At 34.2% G+C, this 12,342-nt stretch overlaps 1 protein-coding gene across 2 annotated transcripts; it reads left to right on the plus strand.

Annotated features, from left to right (window-relative positions):
• The first annotated feature begins 212 nt into the window (after positions 1 to 212).
• LOC122307771 (epoxide hydrolase 3-like) lies at positions 213 to 4,328 on the plus strand. 2 transcript variants are annotated; one of them, XM_043120864.1, is made up of 4 exons: positions 221 to 1,134; positions 3,138 to 3,227; positions 3,536 to 3,603; positions 3,973 to 4,328. In XM_043120864.1, the coding sequence occupies exons 1-4, from the start codon at positions 484 to 486 to the stop codon at positions 4,118 to 4,120; spliced, it is 957 nt and encodes a 318-aa protein (XP_042976798.1). In that variant the 5' UTR covers positions 221 to 483; the 3' UTR covers positions 4,121 to 4,328. The 2 variants fall into 2 exon arrangements, with proteins under 2 accessions (XP_042976804.1, XP_042976798.1); XM_043120870.1 differs by lacking the exon at positions 3,536 to 3,603 and having other exon boundaries at positions 213 to 1,134.
• The last annotated feature ends 8,014 nt before the right edge of the window (positions 4,329 to 12,342 follow it).

Genomic DNA, 12,342 nt, shown 5'->3' on the forward strand with positions numbered 1-12,342 from the left:
TATATTATAATAATATTTTATTTAACTTTAAAAAAATATCTTATCTCATGACAAAACGAGGCCAAGACTTTAGCGGCCAGTTACCATGTGGCCGTGCCCATGGCCAGCTGCAGGTCCATTAATTCCGGTATTGATTTTGGTATGAATACTCGTAGAGAATGCATGGGCCGATCAGAATTATAATTTTAAACTAGGGACAAGATTATTTCCATCCGCTCAGTTTGTTGAGCATCCCGTGCAGAATGAAGGGAAACAAAATAAATTAACGAAAATGGAAATTATAACAACCAATTAGGTCCCAGTGCCTTACCTAATTCCTTTGTTTTTTTTATTTAATTTTTTTTATCCTTCTGTGTTTCGCTTCCTGTACTCTCCTTACTTAAATGACATCTTTCGTAGATTCGTTGATTGCTCAACCAAATAATACAGATTGAGAACTGAGGAAGCTGAAAGCAAGACAAGGAAAGAGAAAGCTAGACATCAATGGTGAATCTTGTTGAAGTACAGAAGCCGTTGCTGCATGGGTTAATGAAGATGGCAGGGGTTAAACCCTACACGTTGGAGATTGAACCAGGAACTGTCATGAACTTCTGGGTTCCATTGGAGACCCTCAAGACTCCCATAAAAGGCCAAAATCAAGAGCCCCCGGCTAAACCTAGCAAGCCCGTGGTGGTGCTGATACACGGTTTCGCCGCCGAGGGCATCGTGACTTGGCAATTCCAGGTGGGAGCTCTTACTAAGAAATACTCCGTTTACGTGCCGGACCTCCTCTTCTTTGGCGGCTCTATCACCGATAAAACCGACCGTTCCCCGGATTTCCAAGCCGAGTGCTTGGCTACAGGACTGCGGAAGCTCGGGGTGGAGAGATGCACCTTGGTTGGGTTCAGTTACGGTGGGATGGTGGCGTTCAAAATGGCTGAACGGCACCCTGACCTGGTTCAGGCCGTGGTGGCGTCCGGCTCGGTCGTGGCAATGACCGATACCATCAATGAAACAATGCTGAAAAGCATGGGGTTTTCTTCTTCGTCGGAGCTCCTGTTGCCTACCTCGGTCAAAGGTATGAAAGCGCTTCTCTCTGTTGCTGCTCACAAAAAGCTGTGGTTTCCGGATCGGCTTCACAAAGACTTCCTTGAGGTTTGCTCCGACACTCATGCTATATCACTTTTTCTTTAAATTTCCCATTGCAATATCTTCATCATATGGCAATCACGTCTAGTTTTGCGTGGCTGATCAATATGGAACTTGACGAAACGGTTGGGTTCGAACCAGAAGCGGGGGGGCCGCAGGGGCCACGTACGGCCTCCTGTTTTTTTTTTTCTAAATGTATATATAAAATTGAAAAAAATACTTTTATATAATGTATTTAATATCTTCGTCAATATGTTTGATAGAAAATGACTGCATATAAAATTTTTAATATGTTACGATGGGTTTAACTTATAATTTATTTATTTTTATGAAATATGTATTAAAAAAGGACGTTTACATTAGGGTATGAGGCATTTTATTTATTTATTTGTGTTTCTTAATATTTCCAAATGAATTTTGATCGTTACTAAATACAGTTGAATTTGACTTGGTTAGTGTTATGCATATTATACATAGTGTACGTTCTCTTTAACTAACTAACTATGGGTATACTAATTATTTACGTTTTGGAAAGTTGTAAAAATAATAAAAAATTATAGTTATACAATATTTTTACAATCTTTTATATAATTATATTTTAAATCAAGAGTATTTATATAAAATAACTTATAAAAGTAACATCATTTTATATGAATATCCTCATTTTAAAATATAGTTTTATAAAGGATTGTAAAAATGAGTATACATGTATCATTACCAAAAAAAAAGTTAGAGAATAATTTCATTTAAAAAGTAAATCGTTTTCACGCTAAAAAGCAGGTCATGATTATCTTCCTAGTTTTGGACTCTACGAAAAATATTGGATTGCGTATTGTTTTTTTTATAGAAGGGGTAGAGGTTTCCAACTCAGATCGGACCATATGTCATCAAGTCATCAAGCATTAGGTATTGGATTGCATATTCCAATCTACATTGACCAAATTTATTAATGGTAGAGTTAATGTAAATACCCAGAAAGTCCTTTTTTTATTTTTTATTTTTTATTTTTTACATTAGGATATGAGGCTATATATATATATATAGCTAGGCTTAAAAACTAAATTAGGTGTAATTTAGTGAGATGAGATGAGATAATTTTAAATGAAAGTTGAATAAAATATTGTTAGAATATTATGTTTTAATATTATTATTATTTTGAGATTTGAAAAAATTGAATTGTTTATGATATTTTGTATAGAAATCTGAAAAATTATAATGATGAGATAAGATGAGATGAAACTATAAACAAACGGGACATTTAAGAGCTGTTTGGATTGAGAAATCATTTTATCTTATCTCATCTTATTCCAACATTACAATTTTTCTAAATTCTAATATAAAATATAATAAATAGTTTAATTTTTTCAAATTTCAATTCAACTTTTTTTCAAATCTCAAAAAGAATAATAATATTAAAAAAATAATATTCTAATACTATTTTATTTAACTTTTAACTTTTCTCTAAAATCATTTCATTTCGTCTCACTATCCAAATAACCCAAAAAACTCCCAACTAATACGTACCTAACTAGTGTCGTAAGCCGTGGCAACTTTCATCCCAAACATCGTGACTTCCGGAGAGTCATTTTTACGTACATACCTAACCATGATGCGTGTCCATGCAATGCAAGTCAATTACTGATGTAACAAACCCATAGGAAGATCAAACTCAATTATCAATGTACGTTAAAAAATAATTAAAATCACCCTTAATTAAACTTTTAGGCAACCTAAAAGTAATAATTTTGATGTGACCTTTGAGTTTGAAAACAGTGATCTATTGAAGTTTAGTGGACTAGATATTCACCACTAATATTTTTTAAAATTTTTATGATATTAAATTAATGTTAATAATAATTATTCAATCTTAATTAATTTTAGTTCGATTCCTCTAAGGCAGGCACTCATGATCTTTTGTCTCCAAACAAAATAAATAGAAATAACATTTTTGTATGGAAGTTATTAGCATTTTTCATAATTATTGTGGATGGTTCCTGGAGAAATTATAGGTGATGTTCAACAACAGAAAGGAGAGAGGTGAACTGCTAGAAGCTTTACTCATCGGCAACAAGGATGCCACGGTTCCCCATTTCCCACAGGTATATATTATTTCTTTTATAGAGAAATGATAGTCGCAACGTGAGTGTGTGAACGTTGCGATATCATTTTAAAAAAAATAAGTAAATATAAAATTTATATAAAAAAATTAATTTTTTAATATTACACTTTACTTTTTTCAAAATGTCTGCACGACGTTGCGCATTTTATGATTATATGTAATATTATTCTTTCTTTATTATACACTCCAGTTGTCTATTATTCTATTCCCTTCTTAATTACATTATTAGTTTATTTCCAGAAAGGATAAGCTTTTGTTGTACCACTTCTTTTATTTATATTTTTGCAGATAATACATCTCTTATGGGGTGAGTATGATCGGATTTTCGACATGGAGATTGCCCAAAACATGAAAGAGTATGTCTGATCATGGCTATCTATGAAATGATATATTAGATGAATTGTAACTCATCAACCTTTCAACATTTTTTGACATGACATTCAATGATTGAAAAATTATCTACCAATCATTTGATGCCACCACAAAAGATAATGGTTAAAAAAATATTAATTAATAGCATCATGTATACATACTAAATTACCATTAGTTCTAAAAGCTTAAACTAATAAAGAAAAAGTAAATTTAAGAATTTACATGATTTTTTAAAGTAGACTTGATTATTTATATGATTTCTTAACAATACAGAAGTTTAGTAGTACATATGTTAAAAGGAATAATTTTAAAGTCATAACTGTACTGAGTGATTTTGGACAATGTGATCACAGGCAACTGGGAGAAAATGCATCATTTCAGGTCATAAAGAAGGCAGGTCACTTGGTTCACCTGGAGAGACCTTGTGTTTACAATAGGTATCTGAATCGGTTCCTTGCTTCCTTCCATGAAGACAAAACAAGAGAGAATCCCCAGAAATGATTCTGTCTGGCATTATGGGCTCATAATATCTGTACTACTCATGAGGCACTATTCAATGTTATGTACTGTATATGTAGAACGAAGAACAATAGTCTATCCTCTTAGAGCAGTTTATGCAAATGTTAAAATAAGCTCACTTTTTAACTGTTAGAAATAAAAATCGCTTGCAATTGAATTAGGCATAATCAAATATTTTGGCTTTGAGTTATAGTTATTGTAAAGATAAAATCAAATTTGATCCTTACTGTTTAAAGACTAAATTCTTATTTTATTATTTCTCCGTAACTCTCCATCTCTCCTCCTCAACGCAACTAAAATCAGTTTCTTTTCCTCGAAATCTTTTTCCCACTTTTTACTTCTCTTCTTCCTTTCATTCGGCCTCGTGAAATTCTTGAATGAGCTTGGTCTGCACCAGGGACATATACAACAAATAAATTCCTTGCAACGCGTACTAACAAAGAAAAGCTCAACTCAACGAAACAATCAACGACGTCATGAATTTACCCATTTCCATTCAGATTCAATCCTCAAATGAAGAATAGAAATCATACAAATATGCAAATGAAATTATATAGAAGAGAAATTTAATGTTACCTAGACTGCGTGAACGGGATTGGAAGCGAACTCGAACAAAAAGGCATGAGTCCCACCACACTGGATTATGTCCCCTCGTGAGAAAAATGTGAGTTCCAAACAAGCTCGAGCTCTGTAATTTTTCTTCACGGTAAGAAAATTGATCCCATATATTTAAAATTAGAGAAAGTAATGGTGAATAAAGAGAGAGGACCTTAAAGGATCGAGAAGAGGGTGAGGACTGAGGTTCTAGGGCTGCTTGGGGCCTGTCACAGGATAACTACGTATTCACCACAAATTGCATCTCTCTCTCTACTCCGATCCTCTTTCGCGTTTTCTCCTCTTTCTTTCTATTTTCCTCGGTTTCTTAGTAGACAAACAACGCTACAATACAGTAGGGAATCAAATCTCGCTCTTTACTTGAGCACCGAAGCGAAGTCTCACTCATTTATGTTCAAAGCTTTTTATGTTTATCCTGTAAATTGATAATTGAAAAAATATAATTTTTTAACCCATAATTAGAATAGTAAAATATGAGAAAAGAAAATAAATTAATAGTTAAAAAATTAAATATTTTTTAAATTATTATTTATTCATTACTATATAATAAATAAATAGATAAACTAATGTAGAGATTTGATGTTAATAGTCAAAGTCAAATTTATTTTATATTATTTTCTTGTTATATAATGAAAAAATAGCTATTCCAATGTAGAGATTTATGTAAATGGAATAGTCAAAATCTATATTCATCTTACATTCATCAAAATTATTATTTACATGTGCATAATCTAATAACAATACTCTAATAGGTACGTCTAAGATTGTTTCATGGAATTGAAGTCTACTCTATTTATATCAACTTATCTATTCTTTTTTATATCATTAAATACTTTTCTTTTAATCCTTTTTCAAAAAATATTGTAATTGCAAGAAATATAACTAAAGAGAAACAAACAATAAAAAATTATTACATACACGTATATCCAGATGTAGACAACCAATATAACATGAATGTAGTTTGCATATAATTTTAGAGAGCATTTTTTCAAACCATTGCTGGTAGGGCTGCAAATGAATATAGTAGCTCGTGAACAGCTCGAGCTCGACTTGTGTATACTCGGTTCGAACTCGATTCATTTAATAAATGAGATGTTCGTAAACACTAATATATATTCGAAAATTAAACGAGCAAAACTCGTATGGACTCGGCTCGACTCAATTTAGACTTGTGAACAAAACTCGTATAAACTAAGCTTGACTCGTTTTGAAACTCATAATATGTTTTATATATGCATATGTTATATATATTACATATTAGTTATATTTTATATACTGAATTATATATTATTAATTTATTTATAATTTACCTTATTTAATATAGATATGTTATGTTCCCAAAATGTGTATATGATAATTTGTATAATATATAATATCATACAATTACAATTATTGATTTATTATCTTATCTGTATGTTTTCAACAGTTTAATTTATTACATTTATGTTGTATATTATTCTTTTAATTTATAACTTTAAGTTATTTTTATAAAAAAAAGTTATATCATAAGAACTTTGAATGAAAAACTTGAGTTGTTTGTTTATTTTTTAGTCGAGCTTAAGTCAAATTCGAATAACATTAATAGTTAATGAACTAAGTTCGAGTAAGGATATTTGAGTTTTATTCGAGTTTGAGCCCAGTTTGAGCGAGTAAACATGTTAATTGAGTTTGAGTACCTTTGTTTGAAATTGACTGATTCAGTTTGTTTGCAACCCTAATTGCTGGCCATTTTACAAACAAATGCAAAATGAATAAACCATTGTGATTGCTCTAACACAAAGCAAATATGATGGAAGACTCACCCTCTACGTTATACACAGGGAGGTTATGGATGCTAGGGTGGCATTCGAGCAACTCAAATTCTTGCAGTTTTCCAAAAGAATAAATTAAAGTAAGGAATATCTGTGCAACCCAACCTACATGCGATGACTCCGGCATTATATCGGCCACTTCAAAGCCAAATTAAGTTGATCAATATATGCTCACTACAAGAAAAAGGGTTTAAATCGGCGATTTTAAGACTGCTATAAATGAAATCGTTGCAAATACTGATTATCGGTAGCGATTTAATTCCCGCCACTCTTATTTTACACTAAGCTCACGTGTGGGCCTACTTTCAGTTGTTGCACCGATTATTAAACTAAAAGCAATGATTTACGTCACTGGAATTAGAAAAATAATGTTCGCAACAAGCTCGCGCGCGAAAATTAGCCAAGTTTTATCTTCCCCCCTCTTCTATTTTCCTCCTTCACCGTCCCGACTCCCACACCCAAGCCGATTTTCATTCAACGCCATTTTCGCCTACCTGCAAATCCACGCACCCGAAGTTGTTAAGCCACTCAAAATTTGAAGTTATTTGGTTTGGCCTTCCGCAGTTTGTGTGACCCATCGTTCCCGAGTGCATACGAAACCCATTTTCGCTGCCTCCATCTTAGGTTAGTTTGTGACTGGGCATGGGCATTCCATCATCGTCATCGGAAAATCTCTGGGTTCAAAGCTTGAGACTCTGTTTCGTGAACCACAGGTATTTCATTGGGAAATATTCCCACTCGTTGCTTTCCAAAAAATGTACATTTTTGGCTTGTAGAAATTTTTTTTTCCTAACTGATTGTGAAAGCTTGTCCGGCGTGGACGTATACAATGTGTTTTACTGATTTTTGGGGTTAATGTCTTACTGCTGCTTCTTGATTGACACCAGATTACATTTTTCCCCTCTGAGAGTAAGTATGTATATAGATTTATGGATGTAGGCGTCGAGTAACTTGCCGTTGTTGACCTTAGTTGCTCCAGTTGTCTTCCTCAGCTACATTAAATTAATCAAATTCTAGTTACATCACTAATATTTACTACAATTATTTGCTGAAAAAATCCATTGGAAGCTACTCGAGGCAGGTATTATGATAGATAGTGGTACTTTTTTTTTTTTTTTTTTTTTTTTTTTTTATCCAAACATGTTAATAGATGATTGAATCAATGCCTGCAAATGTTGTTAAACAGAGCAGAATTAGATAGGTTATGGGAAAGTGAATACTTATAACTTTTTGTAATCACTGGAAATGAGTATTTCTAGCGATATTTGGGATTTTTTACGATTATTCTTAGCGTTGTAAAAGACCTTTTTTCTTGTAGTGGCTTGACGAAGTAAATTCATCTAAATGACTACTAAATCTCTTCCAGAGCTCTGCCTTTAGTTTCTGGAACATCCCAAAGTGACACAAAGATAATAGTAAAAGCAGCAACCACGGTATAAATTGTGAAGGTAGCTGTTGGAATAAGGAACTACGTCAGTTAAGACCACGACAGACGTGTGCACATGCAGCAAATACACCCACACACACACAGAGCCAGACGGTATACCTCCATTGTTCCTACTCAATAGTAAGTTTGCAGTCATTGTAATCACAAATGATGTCAGCCAATTTGCCAACATTGCTATGCTGCCAGCAAGGCCTTTGATATTCACAGGAAGTATATGAAATGTGCAATTTGGATATGCCAAAGAAAAATCAAACAGAAACGCTTCACGCCAGTCTGGCTATAAATGAGATTAAAACAGCCCTCCATTCACGTAGTGCCACGTAGGAAAAAGCAGTGTTAGACAAATGGGGTCAACCACAGGGAATCATCAATTCATCAGCTTATTTCCGTCTATTCTGCCTTCTCCCGGACGCCCCATCTCGCATAGCCCTTCTCCCGAACACCCTCCCTTCTCGCATAGCCCTTCTCCAAGATGCCCCATCTCAGCACGACGCCGACGAGCGCCTCGCAGCGCAACGCCGACGGACCAATGCTTCTCAGCACCGTCCGCATCTCAGCATGACCCCGAAAGTGTAGAAGACGAGTGGGAGAAATCCTCTGCCATCATGAAACTCGTCGTTCGTCACCCATTAATATTCACTTTAATTTACCAGCCTCGTTTGGCATAAAGAAAATCAACTCTTCTATTTAAAGTAGAAGAAAAGACAAATTTATCAGAGGAAGTTTTGCAATTTTAAAATCTCGTTGCGATTCAGTCGGTCGTTTCCCCAAGTGCAAACTCGTTCACGTTAACTCAGTTCCTCTCTCTACGCCATTGATGCAGGTACTTAGTTCTGGGGCAAGCTTGTTGCCATTTAGGGCTGATGGAGGACGCCATGGCTCTCCTCCAGACCGGCAAGTGCCTCGCCACTGCTGCATTCCGTTGTGAAAGCATATGCCGGTCCGAAGACAGCTTCTCCGTCTCCTCTGCCATCACCATCTCCACCACAACCCCTCCCACCACTCCGCAGAGTGATCCGACCGATACCGAGAGCGTAAACCAACTCATCAACCACATAAAGCTCCTGCTCCGTTTCGTGTTTCTGATTTCAAATACCCCAAATAATTTTCACATGTAATGCAGGTCTACGGAGGTCTCGGTGGAAGGCTTACGTGTTGGGTCTTTATTGGCTGGCTGTTTTTATCTCATTTACAGCCCGACCGGTCCTAAGGTTTTCTCAAAATCAAAATAAAGCTTTATACTATTGAAGATTCATGAATAGAGAAACGGGAAAGCTTTTGATATCATCTCACTCAACGTATGTCTTAACCACTTAACCCTTGGACAGGTATTTGAATCTTTTTAGTTCTTTCTCATATGAAAGCGTAGAAAAATTGAAATATTGTAGTGAAATACATATGTTAATTAGGGAGAATCTAACTAGGCCTAAAATACAAGGATGATCTCCCTCGTACTTCTGAAACTACATGGATCTCCAAGATAGATTGGCAATTAAAAAGGGACACTCTCGGCTTCATTCACAGTTGTCCACCCTCTCTATATCACTGACTACAAAAGTTCTTCAAATAGACAAACATCATCTGGACTCACCATCCCTAGAACCTAGTACAAAAATGAAGCTTTTGCAATTGTAAAATGAGATTTGCTACGTACAAGCAAAATCACGTACTAATACTGATTCTTTCATATTCAAAATTTAAATTAGTACTGTTTCAAATAAAATCTATCCAATCACATTAAATTAGTACAATAATCATGGGTGAAGAAAAATTTTGATCAGCTCCACACTGAGTAGGTGGTATTCCTTAGCAATGATGCAGGATGCATATGATATGCACGTCATTTTAAACCACAAGGCTGCCACAAAGACGAAAGTAGGTGTGGCTGAAATATTTAGTAAGAAGCTGGCATGGGCAGTTGATCAAAACCAAACCTAACCTCGACATCCATCCATTTATAGATGATCATGACAACGAGAATAAGTTATATATACATAACCATATATATATATATATATGATCAATGAGACTTTGAGTAAACAAATAAAAACCCTGAAGTTAAAAGTGTCTTTCATGCAAGCAACACTATAATCAGCCTGCACCAAACAACATACGTATATGCATGTGCTGGGCCGCTGGCTTTCACTTTCACTTATCTAATTATATTAACATGATTACTGAAATACTGACCCCACATCGACATCGTACGTCATTTTTTAATCCTTCTATACATATATTATATGTATGTATATATGTAGGGTAAATTATATAGCTATAGACTAATAATTCATTCACAAATTATAAATAATTTTAAATATAATAATATTTTTGAATTATATTTAAACACATCAAATCAAAAGAAAAGTCAAAATAATATTATTTTATTACATAGTTGTATACAAGTTGTTAATTAAAACTAAGTTTATCATTTTCCATGTACGAATGTATTCTTTCCATCCTGCGTATGTGGTCTTTCATTTTTTTCTTTTAAATGTTTAAATACTTTTTAGATCAGATCTAAAAAATATTTAACTGCACGACGTTAGAAATTACTTGTATGCGCATTACAAGAAAAATAATTTTTTGTGTCACTTAAATTAGATGTGAAAAATATAAAATGGTTGTGAAAACAATCACAATCATTTTGTATTTTTTGCATCTAATTTAAGTGATGCAAAAAGTCATTTTCTAATAATAACGCTAAAAGATAAATTTTAAAATTTAAATTATATAAATTAAATTTTACGTTTGAGAATTGAATAATTCGATAAATAATTCTTAAAATTCTTATTTGATAGTTATTTTTTACGTATACGTGGTGGTAAGATAGACACAAATAATATATACTAATGTGGTTTAGGACATGGAACATGCGCTCACGTACGTACTCCCATCATCAGATTGATTAATAATTATATACCTTATGTACGTATATAAGTGGCTATCCATATATAAGAGCACTCAGCCTGCTTTTTCCTACCTGAAATAAAACCCGTCTCACTCTTTCAATTTCTTTTCCTTCTCTCTTAAGTATGATTGGACGATGAGATAAAATGAATTGATTTTATATAAAAGTTAAATAAAATATTATTAGAATATAATTTTTTAATATTATTATTATTTTTAAATTTAAAAAAATTTAATTATTTATTATATTTTATGTAAAAATTTGAGAAAGTTATAACTAGGAGATGAGAATAATCAAAGTCTCAAATTTTGTTATGGTGACCGTTTCGGTTGAAGCACTGGAATGAAATATTTTAGTATCAATATATTTCGGTATATCGTTTCGGGACAGACGTGATATGAATAAATTATATCTAATAACTATAGTCCAAAAAAAAATTAATATAAATCTTAAAAATGTATATACCTGATAAACTTAATAATACTTCTCAATAATCAATACGAGCCTATAACCCGCACAATGCGCGGACCGTTATTTATGCTAAATTTTATAACTCTAAATAGTTCATTATACATAATCACTACCATGATTATTAAAAAAATGTATACCAAATATATATAAAGAGAAATTCTAGGGACAATCATCGCATGAAGTCGCCACATCATCAGCTGCATTTTTAATTGATTTGTTTGTCAAAACCGAAATAAAAAGAACAGAAAACAGGAAAGAACGAAGTACCAGACTTGGATTTCATTCCAGCAACCCTCTCTTTCTCTCTCGATTGTAGACCTTGACGGTGAGAGAGAAGTCCCGGTTGTAGACCTTGACAGTGAGAGAGAAGGAGAGGTCGAAGGTAAGTCCAGGCGACGAATTGATTCGGACGCTGTTGAGGTGGACTAGAGTTGGATGGGTCGGATGGGTAAAGGAGAAAGATGGTTAGAAGAGGAGGATAGTGGCGGTGGCGTAGACGAGATAGTGGCGACTCCGATGGCGACATGGATTTCATTCCAGTGAATCTCTCTTTCTCTCTCGATTTTGGTTCATACAAATTGCAAGAGATGTTCAACACCAGCAAATCTTTCCAGATTTCGGTGGCTTATTCCACCTTGTTTGGTTCTGTCCCATTAGCATTCGGCTCAAGCACTCGGCCAGGATCATTTGGAAATGGTCTCATCCATGATCGCCTCTGCAATCCACCAAGTCATCGTCAACAGCGCTGCCCTTCTCTCCTGCACTCAGACCCCGAGACCAATTGAATCAGTTCCCAACTCAACGATTCCTCCCAAAATCCTCGGGGAATCTTCGGGTTCATTGAAGGAAGAGGCTTTTGACGAGGGTGTGAAGGACAAGGTTTTAGTTGCAAAGCCAGATAACTCAGAAATAGTGGAGCTCAACACCGTGGAACTGATGGCTCAACATTATA

The sequence above is a fragment of the Carya illinoinensis genome, chromosome 1, assembly GCF_018687715.1.
Source record: "Carya illinoinensis cultivar Pawnee chromosome 1, C.illinoinensisPawnee_v1, whole genome shotgun sequence".
Classification (NCBI taxonomy): domain Eukaryota; kingdom Viridiplantae; phylum Streptophyta; class Magnoliopsida; order Fagales; family Juglandaceae; genus Carya; species Carya illinoinensis.

Bases quoted from the DNA above. Each gene is read 5' to 3' on its own strand.
- LOC122307771 (XM_043120864.1), top strand. From the start codon at position 484: ATGGTGAATCTTGTTGAAGTACAGAAGCCGTTGCTGCATGGGTTAATG. The intron at 1,135-3,137 runs GTTTGCTCCGAC...GAGAAATTATAG, and splicing joins TTCACAAAGACTTCCTTGAG to GTGATGTTCAACAACAGAAA. The intron at 3,604-3,972 runs GTATGTCTGATC...ATGTGATCACAG, and splicing joins ATTGCCCAAAACATGAAAGA to GCAACTGGGAGAAAATGCAT.